The 25,229-nt window shown below is 40.5% G+C and overlaps 1 protein-coding gene across 9 annotated transcripts in view; it reads right to left on the reverse strand.

Moving 5' to 3' along the window:
• The window catches only part of ATP8A2 (ATPase phospholipid transporting 8A2), a 651,437-nt gene that overhangs the window by 203,443 nt on the left and 422,765 nt on the right, over positions 1 to 25,229 (reverse strand). For all 9 annotated transcript variants that reach the window (XM_086715021.1, XM_086715056.1, XM_086715049.1 and 6 more), the window contains one exon: positions 4,190 to 4,264. In XM_086715021.1, coding sequence (XP_086571147.1) covers positions 4,190 to 4,264 — 75 coding nt within the window. The remainder of the gene's footprint in view (positions 1 to 4,189; positions 4,265 to 25,229) is intronic.

The following is a 25,229-nucleotide window of genomic DNA, read 5'->3' on the forward strand; positions in this document are numbered from 1 at the left end:
CAAGTACTTGTTAATTTCACTTATACTTCGATATCATTTTGAGCAACTTCCCCCCCCTCCCCCGGCCCCAATCACTGGGATTCTATTTGGAATACACATATTTATGTATCAGTTTAGAGGAGTTTTTTTTTTTTTTTTTTTTTTTTTTAGGACACTGTCTTCTCATACAAGAGAATAATATCCCTTGCCAGCTGTTCTCCTCTATTTTGTATACTTCAGTAAGGTTTTGGATTTCTTTTTCTATTTGGTACTATAAAAATTACTCCTACACAATGTATATGAAAGGAATTACTAGTCCTTTCCATTTCTAAGCCTCCTTTGCTAGAGTTGAAAAAGCTGTCGATCGTTAGGATAGAAAGAAGTTATTGGTTATGGATCTAGTCACCTTATGAATTCTCTTATAATTCTAGTATTTATTGATATGTTTGGGGTTTTATAGATATACAGCCATATGTGAACACATTGAAAAGGCCACTTTTTGTGTGCATATTTGTATAAGCACAGAAGTCATTTTTTTTTTCTAGTAATAGTTTTTAAATTTTCCTGGCAATTGCTGAAAATTCCAAAACCAGTGCTGAATTATATAGTGATTTCAGGCATCCCTGACTAATTTCTTATTTAAAATGAAATAGTTTAAGAATTTTACCATTTATGGTAATATGCTACTGTGTTTTTTTTTTAATAAATAGTCTGGATTATAGTTGATTGGCTTCTTTCTTTCCCATTTTACTTAAGAGTCCTTATTTGGGGAGTGGCACCTGACTTGCCTCGAATACTGTCTCCGCATCCACTGATGGGATCATGTTTTTCTTTTTTCTTTTGTTGATATTTAGAAAGATTTAAAAATTTTGAACCTCCTGTATTCCTGAAATAAATCCTACTTGGTCAAATATTTTACTCTTTTGATGCACTCTTGAACTCTATTTGCTGATAATTTATTTAGAATTTTTGTATTTCTGTTTACAAATGAGGCTGGCCCATAGTTTTTTCCTTCAAATGATGCTGGCTTGATAGGATTAAATAAGATAATTTTTCAAACAGTTTAAAGCACATTAAGAGCTACCTCAATAAAGTAAGAGATGAAACCTAGCTGAAATCCATCTGACCATGGTGGTTCTTGTCACTATAAAATAAAAGGACGTAGAAATCTGACTACAGATACGATGGGAATCCAATGGATGGCATTCATTCATTATTTGGAGAGATTTCAGAGTTTCAGGTCAGTTTTTATGCTATTTAATCTGCTATGACAAACCATGACTCGCTACCTTAGCTGGCCCGGGGAATCAAATCTAAAGAGCATACACAGAAGAAGAAAAATTAAGACAGAAATGCTGTTTGGAGAAAATGGAAAGAGGAAATCCAGCCCAACATAGGGGTCACTCGTGAACGTCTCAGACGTCCCAAACTGTCCCAAACTCAGAGACCCTTGTACTGGCTTTGTGCACTGAGGCAGGAGTGGAGAAAAAAAAAAAAATCTGCTAACTAGGACATTATTGGAACAACAATGGCAAAATTGGAATATGAACTAATAAGGATCAGAGAATAGTACCATATCCATTCTAAATTTTAGATTTTGATCATTATACTGTGGTTATATAAGAGAATGGTCTTAGCAACTGTGTTCCAAAGCATTAAGCAGTAAGAAGCCTGATGTCTTATTTTCAACTGGTTCAAAAATAATTGTGTTGGTGTGTGCGTATGCATGAGGGCCTGTGGGGGTGCGTGCATGCACATGCGTGCTTGTGGGTGTGTGCATGCGTGCCCTTGGCGGGCGTTTGCACATATGCACGCGTAAGGAGAGAGAAATGCAAATGAGGGCAAAATGGTAATAATCGATGAATGTGAATACAGGAGTTCTTTGTACTCTTTTTGCAATATTTCTCTTAGTTTCCATTTATTTCAAACAAAAATTACCAGAACAGGGGGGCCTGGGTAGCTCAGCTGGTTGGGCGTCCGACTTTGGCTCAGGTCATGGTCTCATGGTCTGTGAGTTCGAGCCCCGTGTCGGGCTCTGTGCTGACAGCTCAGAGCCTGGAGCCTGCTTTGGATTCTGTCTCTCTCTCTCTCTCTCTCTGCCCCTCCCCCACTAGTGCTCTGTCTCTCTCTCTCTCTCAAAAATAAACATTAAAAAAATTTTTTTTTTAAAAAGTTACCAAAACAATTTCTATGGAGACAAACTTCCATGTTCTCAAAAGGTTTGGCCCTTCCAGCACGACTGACTTCTGGAGGCCAGAACCCCTCTGACTTCACAGATCCTTGACTGTCCCAGCTCTGCATGGTGGCTCCCTCCAACACCTGTGCTGTGGTCTTAGTGACAGACGTGCAGGGCCATTTTACCTTGAAATTTCCTTCTCTAGTGCCATATCCTCCTTTCTATAGTCTGGGGGACACAAAGAGCACACAACACATCCCCAGCCCTAGGGATCAAAGGTCACCGTGGGTCGTAACCTTTCATATGCACAACCATCCTTAAAAAAACTGTGTTCAAACTTTTGTGTTCTATCTCTGAGAAGCTCTGATGGGGCTCAGGCGTCCGCATCTTCACACAAATCCTGGTTAAGCGGTGCGAGGACCACATTCTGAACAACACTGTCCAAGCCTATCAGCATCTTATGCATAGCAGGCCCTCAACGCAAGTTTGTTGGACTGATGTGAATTGTCCACGGCTGCACACAGCTAAGTGAAGAATCCAGCTCTCAGGCCTGAACACAAAAGGGGGGCTGACCTCCACGCATCATCCAACCAGGCGACACTACACCAGTCCTTAGCTCTCAAGCAGAGTCTCACGGGTCTCAGCTTCCTATTTATAAATCCGTATGCGGGCATGGATGTGGCCCCTTCCAGCACTAAATCATTATGGAGCAGAGGCTAATTTTCATCTGCCCCAAACAGTTTTAGGTCCTGCAAAGTTAGCAATCTGTCCGAGGGGAGGTCTTTGAGCCGCTATCCATGTGGTAGGTGAGTTAGAACAGCTGTTCCAGCACAGGTGAGAAACGGGCATTGATTCGTCCCCACTCTCACCACCTGTCACCTTTGCCTTTTGAGCCTACGTGTTAGCAATAAATGTGCCAGCATACTTAGCAGCTAGCAGCACACCGACTAACTCACCAAGACTGTTTAAACCCAAGATAAGATCTGAACTCAGGCCCAGTGGCAGCTTAGTCTACCCATTTGACCCTCTTATCCCGTCAAGCTACACAGGGCTGGGGCAACCTATCAAATGCAGCATTTTATACCTGGAACCTTGCATGGTAGCTACTGAAAAAGAAGAAAAAAAAAAAAAGATTGTGTGAGCCGGTGACTAGAACATCCAGCCAAAAATGTATATACAAGGTATAAATATTTATAGCCCTACAATGTACACTGTATGTCTGGTAAGCTCCATCTGTAGCTTCCTATGATGGCTGTGTCTGACTATAAACTCCCACAGGGCAGGCGATGCCAGAGTTAGCGTCCAAAAGAAGTGGGAAAGCGCAACTCGTGATGTTGCGTACCGGGGTCTCTAGAGCACCAGGCTACAGCACCCTGGTTCTTCCTGCCAGAAAAACAAACAGCTAAGTAGCTATACTTCGCCATTTGGGCTTATGGCTTCTATTTCTTTCTAGCGTTTGAATCCACTACAGTGAGGTAATGAAAAAAGAACTCTAAAATCATGAAAAATGCCAAGCAAGCCGATTATCATTCCCCATGGGAGCTGGAAGTCAGCGTTCATTATTGCAGCACTAGCTGTGGAAGACAACATTCTCCCACAAGGACAGATACTCTTCTAAGAAGGACAAAATGGACACCGGGTTACATACTCTACATGCATTATCTATGTTTAAGAATTCAGAAATAAAATTACGAAGCGGAATAGGCTTAGATGTAGCTCAGAAATTTTTACTTGAGCTAAAAACAAGGAAATGTTGTGCAGGCATTTAGTCAGGAGGTAACAAGGGTCTATTATCAAGATATATGGGTTAATAATTTCATGGGGTTATTCAAGAATGATCTGCTATGATTGAAACCATGTGTGGAGAGCTTGGGCTTCTGCGGGATGTGTCGCAGCAACAAAGGCTCTAAAGATGTATTTGTGCTGCCCGCTATGTATACAGATGATTGACTTAGATACACTTCCCAGACGTAAACAGTAAAGGAATGTCACTGAAGTTTCGCATGCTATCAGATAGAGATAGGGAATGCTTACCACATTGTACAAGCCGATGCACCAGCGTTCAAATAAAATCTGCCCAGAAAATCCATTAACAAAGGCGAACCAAAGCTGAAAGAGAAGAAAGTTCAAGAAGTTTTATATCAATATTGACCTAAATGTTTCCATTCACTGAAGAAGGAGTGGGGGGAATGTGGACCACCAGCTGGACACAGCTGCTGAGGGATAAAGAGCCACAGGACGTGGTGGTCGTTCTTCCATAAAAAACAAGTTCCCGATATTACGGGTACTGGTATTTTAAGGAAAATTTATATTTAACGCATACATCAATTTTAAGAGGTAATATGTACATCTTTACAGAAAAGCAACTTATATTTCATTTACGTCGAATATGTTTCGTGGCAACGCTTTCTCATTGACTGGAAGAGTCTCAGAATTCGTGTTCTTTTTCCCCATGGAGTTGATTTGATAAAGGTGATTTATCTTTGTAGGACTTTCAAACAGATAAAAACCATAAATAAAAAAACAACAAAAACCCCTCTGTTGGTCACTTATGTTCTTAGCTCATAAAATAGTGACCCTCCTCAATCAAACGTCCACCACCTCAGCAAAGGTCAAAACACAGTAATACAAAAGGAACATGCTCAAATCATCTTCTTGAGTAACATGGGTGTATAAATAAATAAAATGTAGACGATTATTTATGTCTTCAAGTAGACTATAATTCTAATTGATTAAGCAAGACTGACATAAAAACAACTGCAGAGCAAAATACCAGGGGATAAAAATATGTTAGAGAAGAAGCCATCAGACGGGCATAACCAGGAGAAGATGTGCAGCAATGAGAGTGCAACAGAAAAGGGGTGAGCCATCGCGAGGATGGACAAAACCCTGATTTAGAAGGGAGCGAATATGGAAGAACGGAATACAACATGCTGCTGTTTCAAAAGTCATGTAAATTTACGGGATACAACAGGATTCCAGTGATCTGGGGCTAGACTTTAAAGCATCCCACGGGAATCACAGAATTCACCTTAGTGGTATAAAATCATGACAGACTGAATCCATTACTATGGGAGAAATACACTGGCAACACAGAAGAGCTACCCCATGATAATAAGAGTTGAGACCAACTCTGCTACGAAAATTTTGCCGAGTCTGATTTTTCAAAATCAGCTTCTCGAGAAAGGAACTGTTGCCTATGTTGCACAACTGTACGGAATGCGATAGCTAGTACAAAGGATTCACCGAGTCCCAACAGGGTCGAATGAAATACACCTCAATTCAATTGCCAGATGAAGTGTTCTTAAGCATAGCTTTGATTATCTCATCCCCTAGTTCAAAAAACTGCTAGGGATCCCTCCTAAATCTAAGATAAGCTTGCTGACCTTGCGGACCCTCAAAAGTCCTCCCACACGCTTATTCACTCTTAAATCCAACTGTCTCCCAAGAGGCCCCCATGAGGCCTGGCTGTTCTCTGTCAAGAAACACTGACAGGGAACTAAGAATCAGAAGTTTATGCTGTGTTCTGCACTCAGAATATTTTTACAACACCTGTCCGAATATCAGCTGTCCCTAAAACAACAATTCCAATCACACTGCTTTCCAACCACTCGAGGCCTTGGTAATCAATAGTTCAGCCAAACTTTTAGTGTGAGGAGAGCCTGGGTCCACATCTGATTCAAGCATATTTGTAAACTGTTTCAAGAGTTTTCACTTTATTTTCCCAAGACTGTATTATACTTTTACATTCTCCTATTCAAATAAGTGAGCAAACACTGATAAATATCTAATGAACACTGAATTATTATATTGCTTAATTCTGTTGATTTATATTCTTTTGTTGAAGGTAGTGATATTTCTACCGCTCTCCCCTCTCCTAATATCAACTGAAAACAGCAAAAGTAATTGAAAATAGCAAATGGCTATTTTTTTTATTGTTTACTTATTTATTTTGGGGAGGGAAGGGAAGAGAGAGAGGGAGAGAGAGAATCCCAAGCAGACTCTGTGCTATTAGCACAGAGCCTGATGCGGGCCTTGATCTCAAGAACTGCGAGATCATGACCTGAGCTGAAATCAAGAGTCAGACGCTTAACTGGCTGAGCCACCCAGGCACCCCAGAATCAGCTCTTTTCAATGAAACTATAGGATAGCCTTTATTAAAACTACACATGACACAGCATAGAAATAATACAAGATAGGCTCAAACAAGGGGGACTGCCAACAGCAGAGTAATATACCTACAGAGTAAAAAATTTTCCAGGAAACAGGGCAACAATCCAAGAAATCGCTGACCAACTCTCATTTAAAGGGAGAAATCTAGGGGCCCCTGGGTGGCTCGGTCGGTTAAGCATCCGACTTCAACTCAGGTCATGATCTCACAGTTCATGGGTTCGAACCCCGCGTCGGGCTCTATGCTGACAGCTCAGAGCCTGGAGCCTGCTTCGGATTCCGCGTCTCCCTCGCTCTCTGCCCCTCCCCCACTCACGCTCTGTCTCTCTTGCTCTCAAAAATAAACAAAACATTAAAAGAAAACGTTCAAGGGAGAAATCTACAGGCAGGGACAAGTCACGGCTGAGGTCCCTTGTCCCATTCACCACAGCAAGCAAACTGAGGTTGAAGGACAATGTACACACCTATGCCGTTTCCCCCCAAGAAGCGAGCGAGGAGGATGGCAGGGTCAAGTTGGGAGCAGAAATGGCTGACAACTTGGCAGGCACTGATGGAGGGAACCCGAAAAGAAAGAAATGCAAATTCGTCCAACAGAAAACCCGTAACATGCAGACACTCACTGTGAGACACATCGCCCTCCAACTCGCCCAAGAGGAAGAGACGGGGGGGGGGGGGGGCTTACTGATGCAAAATGACAGCTGACCAATGTAGATGAGGCAGAACCTTTGACGAGCAAGCGCTCTGAGACAATTTTGCAGCCCCTGCCCCCTAGATATGCTCACAAAATAATAAGGAAAACATGCGTTTATGAAAGAATATGTATACGTTATGTATGACATTGCATATTACATATAATTATGTATAACTATATACATATAAAATATATAATGTCATACATTATACACGACATGAATATGAAATAATCTTTACTGAAAAAACCAGGTCACGGGGCAGAAGAATATCTTGAATGTTCTTGACAGGCATAAAAGAGCTAAAGAAAATGTGGCTTTTCATTGAAACAAGAGCTAAAGTAAGATGTATAAGCTATCAAAGGAGGAAGCAAGCAAGACAAAGTCAATGTTGCAGGTTAAAGGCACTTTGTAAAGGGGGAGGCACCCAGAACTGAAAGTGCCCACAGCACACCCACGGATGGCGGTGGGGAGGGCTTGGGAGAACAAATGTCAAAGCACAAAAGGTTAACGTTCATTGTAAGAGCTGACAATCTCTCAAAGATAACTGGAAAATTCCAAAAGGGTGTACCTTAGAAAAACATAAAGGCACAAGTAGGATAGAGAACAAAATGTTCGAAGATATAATAAAAGAAAAATTCTGAAATATTCCAATACCTTGCTCAGCCAACAGAGTGAGCACCATTTGTCTCCAGGAAACAAAACCACAGATAAAGAGAGATCCACAGCTACCCACATTCTGATATGTCAATTAATGGGTTAAAATTTTGAAAGATCGATTCTTCTTATATTTTGGCGGAAAAAGCAGTTAACCTACAAGGGGAAAGATCACTCCTCTCCAGCAGTAGACAATACCAGAGGCCAGTGGGAATGCTGACATGTCCTTAGCAAAACAAAGCATGACAAGAAGCTTAGGCAAAGACAGAAACAAAGGAAACATTAAGAGCCCAAAACACGATGAAAACGCAATGACGGAAGTAATACTAAGTGTGTCTGTGGTATTAATAATACAAAAAAATTTTAATGCCTGGTGGATTAAAAAAATTAAAATATGTGCTGTGTACAGAGTAACACGTGAAAGAGATACTATTTGAATAACCACAAATTCACAACCCTGACTTCCAAAGCCCTACAGACCAGGAAGGTCTTTGCCTGCTATCCTGACAGCATGGCTTCTCCTTGGTTCTTTGCAAGCACCAAGTATGAATCTAGTTTTAGTGTTTTGCGCCCAAATATGAAGGAATTTTGTTCACAGCATGATATACTATTTAGAAAAAAATTATGCGGTATTTTGCTCTCACTCTGTATACTCAAGTTAATTACGGATGGCCTATTTCAACATAAAAAACCAAATTCAAAGAATTAAGAGAAAACGGGGGAAAAGTGCTTTCGTATGTGAAACTCTCTGGAGACCTTAAACTCAGAAATTGTACAAAAGGAGGGCTAAATTTGAAACGATTTCTATAGAAAAAATATTAATAAACTTGAAAGAAAAGGAATAACTCGTTCAAACATTTTTGTAACATCTATGAAGACAAAGGACTAATTTCCTTAATACATAAAGAGTTCCTACAAATGGGAAAGAAAATGCCCAATAAGCTGTTAGGAAAATAGGCAAAGAACAGATACAATGTGATCACGGTGGACAAAAAACAACTTATAAATACAGGAAATCTCACTTTTTATGATATAAACACAGGGATATCACGCGCAAAGATTTAAAAGTTTGGGGCGCCTGGGTGGCGCAGTCGGTTAAGCGTCCGACTTCAGCCAGGTCACGATCTCGCGGTCCGCGAGTTCGAGCCCCGCGTCGGGCTCTGGGCTGATGGCTCAGAGCCTGGAGCCTGTTTCCGATTCTGTGTCTCCCTCTCTCTCTGCCCCTCCCCCATTCATGCTCTGTCTCTCTCTGTCCCAAAAAAAATAAATAAAAAAGTTGAAAAAAATATTTAAAAAAAAATAAAAAAAAAAAATAAAAGTTTGATAATGTGGGGAAATAGCTACCCTCATAGCCAGATGCTAACGTAGAGAGCACTGTCCACAAATACATTTAATGTACTTTTCCTCTGACCTAGGGGTTCCATTTTTAGGGATATACTCTGGATTGTATCTTATATCTGTAATCACATAGTATTCAACATGAAAATACAAGCAGGTTTACTGTGGTATTTGGAAGGATAAAAAAATTAGAACCTACATTGTGCACTGACAGCTAAATGAATTATGGTTCATCTGTAACAATGCGACACTGTGCAGACGTTAGAAAGAGTAATGTGAGGGGTGCCTGGGTGGCTCAGTCAGCTGAGCATCCAACTTCAGCTCAGGTCATGATCTCACAGTTCGTGAGTTCAAGCCCCACACTGGGTTCAGTGCTGTCAGTGTAGAGCCCGCTTTGGATCCTCCAACGTGGTCTCTCTCTGCACCCCCCCCCACCCCCCCGCCCCGTGTAACTTGTGTGCATTCTGTCTCTCTCAAAAATAAAAAATAAAACATTAAAAAAGAGTAATATAAAACTGTAAGTGCTTTAATACCAAAGTCTCACGGATGTATTAAAATGAAAAATATCAAGGTATATGCTGAAAGGTCACGACAGTACAGAATAGACGGTAGGGCACAGATTTTACATGGTAACTTTCTGGAGGTCACATAAGAAACTTAATATCCATTATCTTCTGGTAGTAGCAGTGTTCTTCAACAGGAGGTGTGGCGTCTCCTACCTCTTGTACCAGTCCCAACGTTTTAAGAACATGTTCATGTTTTATTTACATAACTATTTCAAGCGGTAATTCTCAGCTAGGGTTGATTTTTGTCTCTAAGGACACTGACAATGTCTGCAGACCTCTGTAAGGGTTCTATTGGCATCTCGCGGGTAGAGGCGAAAGATTCGGCTAAATATCCTACCGTGCCCAGGACGGCTCCCTACAACAAAGAATTACCTGGTCCAAAATGTCAACAGTGCCACTACTGGATGAAAAATACATTTATTAGGTCAAACTGATATAACTTAGAAATCTCGATGTAAACAGATGTTTATTAGAGGCAAAACAATGATACGTGACAGACTACGCGAAGCCATGCTTAGATTTGTGCTGACGGGGTGTGGATGAAAAAAGCTTCACTTCTTTTTGGGGAACTCTCCCCTGGCCTTGAACCACAGGCGCTGTTCTCGAGAGGCCACCGCGGCACCGGATACGAATCCAGAACTTCACAAAGGTAGATCCTTATGTCAGAAACCTAACTTTATAAATCACGAATGAGGAATCACCCTAAAGACTGAGAGTGAATTTCGTGTAGCTAAGACACTCACGTTGCAGAAAATATACAATAAGGGGGAAAAGTCCTGAGAAATCGACCTTCTCTTTCCTGGCATTAACCTTTGTTCCAAGCGATCCTGAACCATGTGAAAAATTGTAATCTTTACTTCAGACTAACGTCCTTGGTTAGTGGAATGTGGGGATATTCCCTTTAAACAGGGCTCCGACTCTGTCCAGGTTGGCACTGGCTTGGCCACATGTCTCCTTAAAGATTTTTGCTATGTTTGTGCTAATTTTTATCAGTTGCAGGCGGTGATGCAGTTTTGAAAAGTATAAACAAGCTCATTCTCAACATTTCCAATTCAATTTCAACCTTCATTCAAATGATCCATCATTACACCATTGGACCTGTTTATTTCATTGGAAGTAGTTGGCGGAGAAAATAGAAAAAAGTGAAACCAAAATAAACGAAACAAACAAACAAAAATCCATCCCCTAACTTCAAAACCCACGAGCTGGTGTTCCCTTACGTGGTAAAGGCTCAAACCTGATTTCGTTTTGGCAAGAGTTCCCTAGGTGAAACGGAAAAAGTATGAGAACACACAGTGTTTTCAAGTAATTTATACGAGCATACTTAGTTTCTGTTTCATTCGTTCATGAGACTGGTACACCGTGGTTCCCTGACACAGCACAAAATCAGACTTCCACGCCGGGCACCCGTACACAAATGGTAAATTCATGTACAAAAAAGCAAGCACTGCCCAGTTCCTAAACATCAATGCCATTTTTGGTGGGACCACAAGCTCCAAGCTACATGCACTCAACACACAGCCCTCAATGCAAACAGATGGCCCGATGTCCCCCCTCCGATGTACAGCTCCCTGGACCACGGCTTGCTTAGAGCCACTACATTTCACTCTTCTGGATTAATGGGGAGCAAGATTCCTCCGCCTTTACGTTCTTGTTAACTAGGAATGTTACTAAATGAATACAGGCAAAGCACAGGGAGCCAGGTTCTGCCTGGCTGGCCTCAGACTTGGTGAGTTGGTGGGAACACCAGCCAAGCACTGTGACTTGCCAAGCTCCTGGGGTTTTTGGTCCTCAAATGCAGCGCTGTTACGAGCAAACTGACTCAAACTTATTAAATGGCTTTTCCTTCTTGGAAAAAGATCCTTCTTTGCTTTAACTGCTGCCTCACTGCCAAAAACGCAGTAACCGTCTTGGCTAATTGCACAGACTCCCGTCTAGAGGTCCTGGCCGCGTTGCACGATCTCAGTGGGCCGGACCTGCTGCACTCAGGTTCTCAGCTAACAGCCGACATACTTAGAGGATTGCCTCACTTGGGAAAGGGGGGACCTGTTCCTCGGTTTACCCTGTTCTTCCAAGACCCCTGGTAGAGGACTGACACGGGAAAAGTACCCGAGAGGGAATAATTAAATGAATCAGCCATATGGTTTGTTGCTGAAGTGGCAATGACATCATCATCTACCGGTTTGCACATCAGGTCTGAGCTGATTAACTGGCATTAAAGATACCCTGCTTAAAAGTCAGAGTGTCACAATCTTTCTGGAATTTCATCTGGCAATGTGTATTAAGATAAAAAACAAGCATATACTTCGTCTAAAAATTCTATTTATTCTCATAAATAAAAGCACCTGTATGTAAAAACACTGCCTGGTTTTCAGTGTTGTTAATAGTGGAAAGCAAAAAGAAAACAAAGCAAAAGGCATAGGGAAGAAAAGCCCCTGAAGGTCTTTATTAGGCTGTGAATGTAGCAAGTCTATGAAAGCACTTATCTTTTGAAATGTTACATCTATGGGTATGTAAATGAAGAAATGTACGCCAAAGAAATAGATTGACAAAAGAAAAGGCAAAATAAATAGATGGGTCAGTAGACAGGTAGGTAGGTGGACAGGAAATCAAGGGGAAAAAAATCAGGGATGCTATTGTAGAGCTAGAGTTATCAGAAATAATAATGGCAATAATAATAATGATGATGATGATGATGATGATGATGATGATAACAACCACAAGAACAGTAGTAACAGGGGACGCCTAGGTGGCTCAATTGGTGAAGAGTCCTTAACTGACTTAACTCATTAGGTTAAGTGACTCTTGATTTCGGCTCAGGCCATGATCTCACGGTTCATGCGTTCGAGCCCCACGTCAGGCTCCACACGCTGACAGTGCAGAGCAGCTTGGGATTCTCTCTTTCTCCCTCTCTCTCTGCCCCTCCCTTGCTTGTGCTCTCTCTCAAAATAAAGAAAACTTAAAAAAAAAAAAAAAAAAACAGTAGCAACAGCAAGATACTCCAAAAACTTTCCCGGCAAGTGTCTTCAGTCCAGTGAATTATGGGATCGAGTGGTCAGCATTAAATAGCAACTACTGTAATGAATGGGCAAGGCTTCAGCTCTAAAATCTTTGGAGAATGTTCTCTGGGTAGGTCCTGGACAGGTACAATGTTAGCGGGAAACACCACACACTTACACAACTTCAAAGGGCTTTTTAGGGCAAATAAACGAAAAGAAAGTTATGAAGTAATGTGTATAGGATCCAGTTTAAAAAAAAAATTTTTTTTTAAGTAGTCTCCACACCCAACGTAGGGCTTGAAATCACAGCAGTGAGATCAAGAGTCACATGCTCTACTGACTAAGCCTGTGTATAAAATCCATTTTTTGGTAAAATCCCGAGAAAAATGCCATACAATTACGTATGTTTGTATGAGAGCAAAGAAAGGTAGCCTAGCTAAACTGCTCCTATTGAACGCCTGGGCAGCAACGGAGGCAGAGGAGGGGAAATTATTTTTCTTTAGACATCTCTATTATTATTCCAACAAATCAGTGTTACATTAAAGAATTACGTAGCAGGAAAGACCTTGTCATTCTCTATCACTGTCCCATCCTCATTTCTCCGTTGGCTTGTTACGTCCTATAGCTTTTATTGCGCTCTTGCCTGTCCAGCACCCCATCGGTAAGACGTATGAAGCCAGAGAACTGCAAAGATCCCACTGGTTATTACATACTCAGAATCTAGCACGGTGCAGGTACTCAATAAACGAATACGTGCAGAATATTAACATTTAACATGAAAGGGGAGAGGTCGCTGAGAGGGAGTACAGGACAGATCATGGAACTGACCGAACAGATTTCATCCTCATTGGAGCACTTAATTGCTACGGGGGCACAGGCAACTTTCTGAATCCCCTAGCTTCATTTTCTTTTAATGAACAAATGGAAAGAAAACCACACACTGCAGGATGGTCATTTTGGTATTTTGGATGATGATAGAAGCTAACATACGTTCTGTGCCAATAATTTTCACAACATTCCAAATGGCTATCTCGTTTAAACCTCATAAGCAAGCTTAGCAAGCAGGCAATGCGCCTGTTTCACAAATGAGGAAATCAGGGCACAGGGAAGATTAGAGATGTTATGGCTGATACCAAATAGGTAGCTGTTAACACTAGGCCCTATATAACAAGGTTGTTTGTTTGTTTTAATAGAGAGGGAGTGAGAGAGCATAAACTGGGGAGACAGAGAGAGATGAAGAATCGTAAGAAGGCTCTCTGCTCAGCGTGGAGCCCAACGTGGGGCTCGATCCCACGATCCTGGGATCATGACCTGAGCTTAAATCAAGAGTCAGACGTTCAACCCACTGAGTCACCCAGGTGCCCCACAAGTGATTTTTTTTTGACATCGAAGTTAAGGCAATTCAGAATTGAATCAATGTTTATGGCTGCTAATTTACAACGCTGACGTTTGAAGATTGTAACATGAACAAACTGCTTCACATCCACAAGCACATAAGCAGACCAAAAACTTAAGGAAATGACCCAAATCTTAAGCCTCTCATGCTATGTAAGGAAACTAAAGGATCCTGTTTACATTACGGTGTAAAGTGTTTTTGAAAAACAGGCGGCAAAAAAAACTTCCCCATTTTGTACAACAAAATGCAGTCGCTCCAGTTTGAAACATTTTCCTGCAATATTGTGAGCTGAACTGTGGCAATCTTTTACTAATATAGTTCAAACCAAGCTAGCAGACAATCAAAGGCAAACTTCTCACCATTCATTATCCAAATTCTTTGAATAAAAAGACAACACAAATACTGATGTGACAATCTAAGTTATGTTTAAGGGAACTTAATATATGATAAAAATATATCTTAATATATATAATATAACTTAATATATGATAAAACTTAATATATGATAAAAATTATTCATGCAAATAAATGTAGCATATGATGTGCACATAAACATTTCCTACTTTAACATTTTCTTTTCCATTAAAATCCTAAAATATTAAATCTTATAGCTCAAACATCACAAAAGTGAAGTCTAGTAAGCACCTTTAAAGTTTCTTTAATTACTAATTTTCCAGGGCCACAACATTCTCCCTTTTTACAAAATTACATGCTTATCCAACAGAACATCAGGTAAATACAAAATCATGGTTCCTTCCCATAAAAGACCATAATACCGACCAGATGGTATACGCGCAATTAAATTGATTTTTAATAAGGAATTCTTGGCACAATAGAATTTAATCACTCCAAATTATGTCAAGGACTACTTACAGTTTTTTTTTGTTTTTTTTTTTTATAGTTCAAGGCTTAAACTCTTCAGTCTAAATTCTGTACTACAGTGTTAGGGGACAAAACAGCTCTGGAGACCAGTAATGAAATAATGAGCCTTTCATCTGGAGGTCATTGGTTAGGATCTGGTATCGTTCATTAACGACACAGTTGTTTCCAAACTGTGGCGTTGGAACAGCGGCAGGGGGCTTATTATGGAAGGGGTAGCAGAAACAGGTAGATCATTTCGTTTATGGACAAAACCTACGGCGAATATTCAAAAACATGGGTTTTCTAGCCAATAAAGTAATGTTCTTAACATATTGACGGTAAGATTTAGTGCCTGGCTCCACAGACCTGGTCGTAAGAAGGCAGATTTGTGATGTTCTCCTCCATCCCTGTCAGCCACCTGACGCCTGTAGCTCGAGCGAGGTGTGGCGTTTGCTGATTTTCTTGTTCTGGGAAGTGGGGAAAAGGTCTGCCTTCTCTCTCAGAGGAGAATTACGAGGAAAGAATCACGTATGTTTTTAGAAGTTCAGTTACCGGACTATTTACTAAGATCCTGCTCCAAATTATGTTCTGTGCTGTGCGTAGGAGTCACAAAGCCGAAGCATGCGACATCCTGGCCCTTGAAGAATGCGGTCTGGTTGAGGACAGGTTTGGGACGGATCAAAGGTATGGAGAAGTTCTTTGGGAACACAATAGACGCAGAGATGGGTTCTCTCTATGGGAAGAACCTTTTTTGGAAGGTGGTGGGTACTTGGGAGTATCAGATTCCATTAATCAAATCGGTGGGGGGAGAAAGGGCCTTACAGGTACATAATTGTAGCAGATGTGAATTTCCAGGTGGCTACAAAGAAAATGAAGTGAGAGGAGAGGGCTGGGTTCAGACTGTGAAGGACACTAGACAGGTGTTATTCAAATATGTGAACAGTTATGCATATATTGCCTACACTTAAGCTGCAAATCTGAAAAACTCTCTCAATACGTATTTATTTATTGTGGTAAAACATACGTAACTTCATATTTACCACTTTAACCATTTTTAAGTGTAAAATTCAGTGGTATTAAGTACATTCACACTGTTGTAAAACCATCACCACCTTCCATCTCTAGAATTTCCCATCAGCAATAACAGCTCATTTTCCCTCCCTCTTGCCTCTGGTAACTGCTCTTCTACATCCAGTTCCTATAAATGTAACTATTCGCGTTACTTCATGTAAGTGGAATCGCGCAGTATTTGTCCTTTTGTGTCTGCCTTGTATCTGTCAACATAATTTTTTCAAGACACATGTTGTAGCGATGATCAGAATTGCATTCCTTTTTAAGGCCACATAATATTTCATTGCACATATATGCAGAATTTGGCTTAGCTGTTCATCCATTGATGGATACTTGGGTTGCTTCCACCTTTTGGCTACCGTAAATAACGTACCTATGAACCCCAGTATTCAAATATTTGTTTGAGTACTTGTTTTCAATTCTTTGGGGTATATTTCCAGAGGTAGACTTGCTGGATTATAAGGCAGTTCTATGTTTAATTTTTGAGGTTCCTCCATACTGTCTCCCACAGTGGCTGGACCCTTTTATTTTCCCACCTGCTAGGCACAAATGTTCAATTTCTCTATGTCTTCACCAGCACTTGCTATCTCCTGTTTCTCTTTCTTTCTTTCTTTCTTTCTTTCTTTCTTTCTTTCTTTCAACAGTAGACATCCTAATGGATGTGAATTGGCATCTCATTGTGATTCTGACTTGCATTTCCTTATGTTGAGCATCTTTTCATGTGCTTCTTGGCCATTTATATACCTTCTCTGGAAAAATGTCTATTCAAGTCCTTTAATAATTTTTGGATTAGGTTTTCTTCTTGTTTCTTCTTTCTTTCTTCTTGAGTTGTAGGAGTTCTTTATATATACTAGATATTGCTCCTTTGTCAGATACATGATTTACAAATATTTTCTCCCATTCTGTGGGTTGCCTTTTCACTCTATTAACAGTATCTTTTGATGCACAAAAATTTTGATTTTGAGGAAGCCCAATTTATCTGTATTTTCTTTAGTTGTCTGTGCTTTTGGTGCCACATCTAAGAAATCATTGCCAAATCCAATGTCATATTTTCCTTCTATGTTTTCTTCTATGAGTTCCATAGTTTTAGTTCTCATATTTAGCTCTTTGATCCACTTTGAGTTACACCTATATGGTGTAAGGTAAGGATCCAATTTTCTTTTGCATGTGGTTTTCCTTGCACCATTTGTTGAACAGATGGTCCTTCCCTTGTTGGAAGGTTTCGGCATCCTTGTCAAAAATCATTTGGCCATATATGTAAGGGTTTATTTCTGGGCTCTCTGTTCCATTGCTCTATATATCTGTCTTTATGCTGCTACCACACTATTGTAATTATTGTAGCTTTGCAGCAAGGTATGAAATTAGGAAGTATGATTCCCCCAACTTTGTCCTCCCTTCTCATGATTGCTGTGGCTATGTGAGGTCCCTTTAGATTCCACAAGAATTTTAGGATGAGTTTTCCTACTTCTGCAAAAAAATGTCATTGGGATTTTGATAGAGATTTCATTGACTCTGTAGATTGCTTTAGTCTCAATACATTTTTAAGGTCGTGTAAATTTTCTTTTTTTTTTTTTTTTTAAATTTTTTTTTCAACGTTTATTTTATTTTTGGGACAGAGAGAGACAGAGCATGAACGGGGGAGGGGCAGAGAGAGAGGGAGACACAGAATCGGAAACAGGCTCCAGGCTCTGAGCCATCAGCCCAGAGCCCGACGCGGGGCTCGAACTCACGGACCGCGAGATCGTGACCTGGCTGAAGTCGGACGCTTAACCGACTGCGCCACCCAGGCACCCCTGTCGTGTAAATTTTCTAATGACAAGGACAAATAGTTGCAAAGGATATAATTTCTGGCATATGTAAAGATTGGCATTTTACAATAAATGTAATCTTTTTTAACCTACTCAATGGATTCTAAGTACCACAAGTGGATGCCCATTATAATCCACTTTAAGAAATCTACAAATACTTTTTTAATAGTCACAAAGTTTACATCACTCTTGTTGTCTTGAACTTGTTTTCCATTCCACTTGACTCAGATACAATTTAACCCAAATTTAATGTATTTTTGTTTTAAAGTCTTGTATTGATCACCCTGTCACACTGCACAAGAATAGAAATTACAATGAATTTTCTTTTAATTTTCTGCGGCTATATAGCTATAAGCGTTAAAGAGCTCTGGATTTAGTTTTCATCACGATTACTAGCGGTATATAATTGATAAAAAATTACACATTTTGATAATCATTAAATAATAAATAAAATTTTGCTGGAAATACATCTTTTAATGAGAGAGATGGAGCTGGGTCCCCTCTCAGCCCGTTAGTTTATGTAACTGTGGAAGAATATTCCCATTGCATCATGTCTATTCTACAGATTTAAGTCCCGAGAAATAGAACTCACATAGTAAATGAGAATGCAAAGTTTGTTAGAGCAATATCCATCAATACTTTGGATCTCTGAGCCACTTGCCAAAGAAGAAAACAGTGCTCTAATACGAATGTTATTGGAAATAATCTATCTGCTGACATCTTGATTAGGTCCTTTTTGAAGTTTTCTGAAGGCAAAGAAACAAAAAACATTGACTTGTAGAGGATTTTGTTACCTATTCACCAGAGTAATTCTTTCGTAACTTCTAGGAAGTACGTCTCAAGGCTATACCAAGAATTTTCAGGTAGCTTCTATCCCTGCTATGGTTTCATTTAGATACACCTTTTTCACCCGACACAATAAAACTTTGGGGAAAAATAAGAACCTTTTTCGTTTTTAATACACTATTGCTATTACATGATTGTTTGACAAAACAGTTTCCTCTGACCACACAGGGCCACCTTACATTGCTTTCTCTGTGCACGAGGTTCTCTCAGTGTAGGACAGAGTCACTGAAACCTGACTGCCAACACCTACCTTCACTTTTGAACTAACTGGTTACATCAGAAAAAAATTCTGGCTTCAATTTGCACTTGAAATAGACATGTTCATATCCATATCCACGATGACCATGCCACTTCTGAGCTTCCAGGCACTGGTACAGATCAATGGGAGGAACAGAGCATTGTCATGAATATGGCATCTACATGAAATATGGGACAGTCTCCTTCTCTGCTTCTTACTGAGATGCTCTCTGGATAATTCTTCAGGAGCCGTGTGTTGCTGACCACTGTGTGGGGTAGAAGAGGTGGGGTTTTATTTTTTCAATAAATGCAGTCTCCTGGGTTTGTGGCTGACATCTTTTCGTACCATGGAGCATGCCCCACAGTGAGCTTCTGAAGAGGCGAGATGTATGCTTTTCATGTTGGCTATGGAGAGGGGGGCAGGGCAGGAGCGTGCCCTGGAAGTGAGCTCTGGCAATGGATTCCTGGGGGGGTGGGGTCTTCATATGTTCCCAGGAGGACTTTCCACTCTAGCACGTGCTTGTTCAGGCCAACCAGGAGCCCAGGACAACTGCATTTTGGCAGGAATGTGACACAGGCCACTTGCCTTTCTGGAAGTTTACCTAATAGAAAAGTGTAGGAGGCAGACTCGAGAGTCATGAAGGGAAGGAATCACAGCTGGGAACACTCTTAGAGAAAGATACTGAGAAGTCCTGTTTGAGGGGATTAATATGGAGTGGCAGCCGCAGGTGATTCAGAGAGTCTTCTGAAGGGAGACTGGAGTCACAGCGATGATCGTGATTAGATGTGAGGCTTGGGGATGGGAGGGCAGTAGAGGAGCTCACGTTGGGGGCATGTGAAATATGTAGTACCTGTGGGCTCTCCAGGAAGAAATCCAAAGTACAAGGTGGAAGCTTGGGGGGAGAGTTTTAGGTAAGAAAAACATCTGCTATATTAGTAAATAGACACCCATCACATCAACAGGAACAGAAGTGATCCAGTGAGGGACCCGGTGCAAGGAGGACGCAAGAAATCCGGGGATGGGCTTTGGCATGAGAGCAACGTCTACAGCTCAGGGGCAATAGACAGAAGCAAAGAAAAGGCGCTTTGTATTAAATTTCATAACCGGTACTTAAGGTTTATACTTCATTTTCTTCAACCCTGAGTAAATATTTATTCACGGGCCAGGCACTTCTGGAAGTCCCACCCAGAGACTTCCACTTCCACACGACAGACCAGAACAAGATCACACGGCCACCTCCAGAACCACCATGGAGAGTGGCCACGGGGAAGGAGGTTACAGACGAGGTCACGCCAGCCCAACAACCCTGTCTGTCCCATCAGAGCCAAACTGCATAATGCGCTAAAAGGTAAAATCATGCCATACTTTGTAAAAGCACCCACCCACTCTGCCCTCTGTCCCAGCTGTGATGTGCAGTGTTCCCAGCCGTGAACTTCTGGCCCTTAGCAGCGGCACCTCCCTCAAAGGCCCCAGACTGAGAGCCGCTTCAGTAGGCTTAGCTATGAATGAATTAAAATGGGAGACAACGTTAGGAGCATCACTTCTCTCTGTGGATAACACCCATCGGTCCCAGGCCTCACGAAGTTGCTAAGATAAGGCAGAATGATGTTGGTCAATTAAACTTGGAGGTTCATGTGGAAAAGCATCCTTGAGCATTTTTTCCTTTCTCTTCCCTCTTTTCTTTGTTTGTGGCTATTATTTTGAAAAGGAACAAGTAATATTTTCTTAACAAATTCATAGCAATCAAGCTACTATGATGGCCATTCTATTGCCTTTGCCCAGTTTTGGCATTATTAATACTTAGAATAGAATATTACTTACTCAGTATAATTTTAAGGTATTGGTACAGCTAACTTGTCTATTTTAAGTGTGTATATTCATGATTTCAGAGTAACAGTTTAACTAGTAGCAGAAACATTTTTCAATCTTGCCAAAAGGCCCAGAATCCTAAATAGAGTACCAACACTTGCTGAAGGGGCTAATTACTGCATGGTACGTGTTTTATGAGTAGTTAAATTCTCAAAATATCCTGTCTTGCTACAGATACTTGTCAATCTTAGACTTCCACTAAATAAGATAATACATAATTTAACCTGAACATTATATACAACACAATTAATTATTAACATCTGGGAACAATTCCAGAATTCATTCCAGAGAAGGTCCTCTTGGTTATTATCCAAGTGTGTATGAACATATATAGTATTAATGATGTGCTCTTTACACTTGGATGGTGTAAATCTCTTTTTCACAATAGAATTTGAAGAAGCAGACATCGTAATTATCATCATCTAGATGTGCTAAGAAGTTTGCTATTACTGTCATGATTTTTTTTTGGAAATTCTTCCAGGAGAGGAAAAGTAAATATGATCAACAATGGGAAAAGTTGTCACCTTTTATCAGGCAGCGAAATTACTTTAAGCACACATTAATTTTATTCAAATCTGAAATGTATTAAAGGATATTTTGACTATTACGTATTAACTATTCAGTATTTCAATGTTTGCATTGTTAGGTGAAGGTTAAAATATGTAAATAAGAAATAAAAAATCTAATTAAGGAAAGACTAAAACCACATATTGGAGCATCTAAGAAGAACTTTCAAAAAAAAAAAAGAAACTCAGATAAAACAGAAACTAATATGGGGTAAAAAATAAAACTTTATATGGATTTTATTTTATATCCTCAAGGAGGTATAATAAGATATTACACCTATAAACTAAGATCAGAGTGCTACTATAAAAGCAGGGAGAACAAAGTAAAGGACTTGCAAATTAAAAGGAAAGAAAAACACTAAAAAAAAAAACCCAAATCACAATAGCGGGGGTCTAGAAGTAAGTCAAGGAATCTCAAAGAGAGCAAGAGAGTAAGAGTTAAATTATAGAGAACATAAGTAGATTGGAAGAAAATCCAGAAGGTTCTTTACACGACTTAGCTATAGAAAGATATAATGCAGAAAATAAAAAGGAGGATGTTACAAAAATATATATATAAGAAAATTTCCCACACTAAAGAAAGCCAGTCTCTAGGTTGAAAAGACACATAAAGGAAAGGAGATCCACACTAACACACACATACACACATCTTTGCAAATTTCAGAACACTGAACAAAGAGAAGACAAATACTCTGATGTGTAAATACAAAGTATTGAGAATCAGAATTGCATCGAGCTTCTCTTTGGCCAGCTAGGAGGAGGCTAAAGGAGAGAGAATATTCTGAAAGAAAAAAGAATTTCCGCCTAGGATTTTATACCCAGACCATCTACCAATCACATGTAATCACGTAATAAAGATATCCAACGTCTCAGAAATATACTACCCATGTAACACTTTTGAAGGAACTACTGATATATGTGATTCAGGAACAGGAGTGAAGAAGTCATGAATAATGACAACAGGGAATCCAGGAAACAAATTTTTGTGGCAGGAATAAGGCCTAAAGAATAAGCAGTCCAGAGGAGAGGGGTCTTCAGAAGGGAGGGAGATGGGGTGCCTTGGTGGCTCAACCTGTCAAGTGTCCGACTTTGGGTCAGGTCATGATCTCATGGTTCATGAGTTCGAGCCCCGTGTCGGGCTCTGCACTGACAGCTCAGAACCTGGAGCCCACTTTGGATTCTGTGTCTCTTTCTCTGCCGCTGCCTTGCTTCCTCTCTCTCTCTGTCCTTCACAAAAACAAAAATAAATAAAAAATAAACATTAAAAAAAAAAGGGGGGGGAGGGAGAGGTAGATAGGAGATTCAAGAAAATACATAATATAATGGAACTTCTGGAGAGTATTAATAGTATGTGGAATTCAGTTAGAGCAAGAGACAAAGAGGAAGGCTTTCTGATGGGGTGCCTGGGTGGCTCAGTTGGTTAAGTGTCTGACTCTTCTTTAGGCGCAGGTCATGATCTCACGATTTGGTTCATGAGTTTAAGCCCTGCATCAGGCTCAGAACTGTGAGTGTGGAGCCTGCTAGGGATTCTTCCTCTCTGCCCTTCCCCTGTTGTGCACACATGCCCACCCCCTCTAAACACACACACACACACACACACACACACACACACACACACACACTTGAATAAAAAAAGAAAGGCTTTCTGAAACTATGGGAAAAACTGAAACATGAACAAGAAAGGAAAAAGAATCATATTTTTTGGCTCTACAGTGAACATTATTTACATACTATTAAAGAGGCTCACACAGATCCCCAAATTAATTAAAATGATAGCTATAACTATATTGGAAGGGAGGAAGAGGGGAGGTCAGACAGTAACATATGGGAGGGAAATCCTCACCCGCCAGAACACGATGTCAAAGGCAACGTCTGAAATAGAGAAACCAACACATAGCACAAGCATGTTACTTGGAGACAAGCTGAGAGCTTCCAGAAGAAACATCTAAAAAAGGTGTTCTTTAGGGATGATGACTCGAAGTGTAAGTAAACGTAAGGATTACCATTTTTAATGGTATGTAGATACACACACACACACACACACATATCCAGTTCCTATGACTTCTCAGTAAACTACATGTTTTATTTTGGTTTAAAAATTAATGTAATTGACTGCATTTCCCAAAACATTTTATCGAATCGTTGACTACCTGGTCCTGGCTTTATTTCTATGCTGGCATTTGGATTATATTTATATTTTTCTACTGCCAACGTTATGCCACTGATACTGCTCTGTACTTTACTGCCAAGTGCCTTCTACACATGAATTATCAATTTAAAATCATGTTATTACATCCCACTCAGCACAGCTTATATAATTAAGACAGGAAAAAAAAAAAAAAACAGAAAAAGAGCTGCCTCTTAATTAAGATGACAGGGTCTTTTACTATAGTTACAGATATTTTTCTTTTAGGGGAGACAAGTGGCAAAAATTTTGTATAACTCTCTATTTAATTCATCCCTTAAGATCCTTAATTATAACATCATGCACAAAATTTATAGGACAAGCTGAAAACAAAACGATGAAGTAAAATGTAAGCCTGATCATAATTTGATCCTTTAATATTTACTTTCCAAAGACTTGGCAAAATTCATCAATGATTTAATGGTATTAATATATCACAATCACTTTAAAAATTGTTTTCAAAAAAATCAAATGGTTCACCCAGGAAACAAACGACCTCTGCCTGCAAGTCTGTAAGTGAACATCACACCTGCCTTCTCCCGCAAGCGTGAAACACCTGTTCCTCTCACTGAGCCATTCATGTCCCTGTATTTGAGCTTCCTGGAAATGTATTTAATATCACAAAGTCACATATTACTGCTGCTGGAAAATGGATTCATGAATCAGAGAGATCAGCATTTTAAAGCTGGAAAGGATTAATTGATTCAACTTATTTTATTGAGTGCTGCCTAGAAATAGAGCTGTTTTAAGAGAGACAGACATGTTCTCTGGCCCCATGGAGTTCTCTAGACCAGGGGGGCTGGGCCCAACAGACGGAACCTTCACTTTGTCGTCTGGAATGTGACAAACGCCGTCAAAGACAGTAAAGGCTGCTAAGGATGCGAAACAAGGCTCCCTTGAGGAAAGACCACTGGAGCTGAGGTTTGAGAAGTGGGCGCTCTCCATTCACACTGCAATTTTTATTTATTTTTTTTAATTTATTTTTTCAACGTTTTTATTTTTATTTTTGGGACAGAGAGAGACAGAGCATGAACGGGGGAGGGGCAGAGAGAGAGGGAGACACAGAATCGGAAACAGGCTCCAGGCTCCGTGCCATCAGCCCAGAGCCCGACGCGGGGCTCGAACCCACGGACCGCGAGATCGTGACCTGGCTGAAGTCGGACGCTTAACCGACTGCGCCACCCAGGCGCCCCAATTTTTAATGTGCTATATAAAGAAACAGAATCTTGTGCGACTTCATGAGCAAGAAGGTGAAAAACAGGGGTAAATTCAGAAACAACAGGACGCCTCGTTCAGAGAAAGTGCTTTTCCCACAACAGTCCACACTGAATGAAGGCTTCAGACGGTAAGAGCTGAACAAAAGCTGTTACCATTACTTTTCTAGGGTCCAAAGCCCAGTGGAAGACACGACCAAAGAAAACAAAAACTTTTTCCTCTCCTGCGTTCAAATGGCTAGAGATGTCATTAAGTGGACTCCCTCCAGGAAATGAGTTTAGCCGGCCCGCTCTCTGCAATATACTAATTAGATGGCTCTACCATACACACACCCTCTCAGATTCTTGGGAGTTTTGACTCTGGTTGTAACTCACTACTGTTTGATCATTTATTGGACACATATTTATGGGGCACCAACTGTGTACTCGGCTCTACTCCAGGTGCTGGAGATTTAGGGGGAAAGAGAGAAAGATCTTTGCCACTGAGGCCGTTGTGGACCGGTGGGGGACACGGGTAACGGGTAACGCAGAAGTAAACCAACAAATCCGACCATCAGGGCTGTGAAGAAAATAAGCAGGGCACTGTGAGCCGGAGGTGAGA

The sequence above is a fragment of the Puma concolor genome, chromosome A1 (assembly GCF_028749965.1).
Source record: "Puma concolor isolate L17-30 chromosome A1, mPumCon1.1.hap2, whole genome shotgun sequence".
Lineage (NCBI taxonomy): Eukaryota > Metazoa > Chordata > Mammalia > Carnivora > Felidae > Puma > Puma concolor.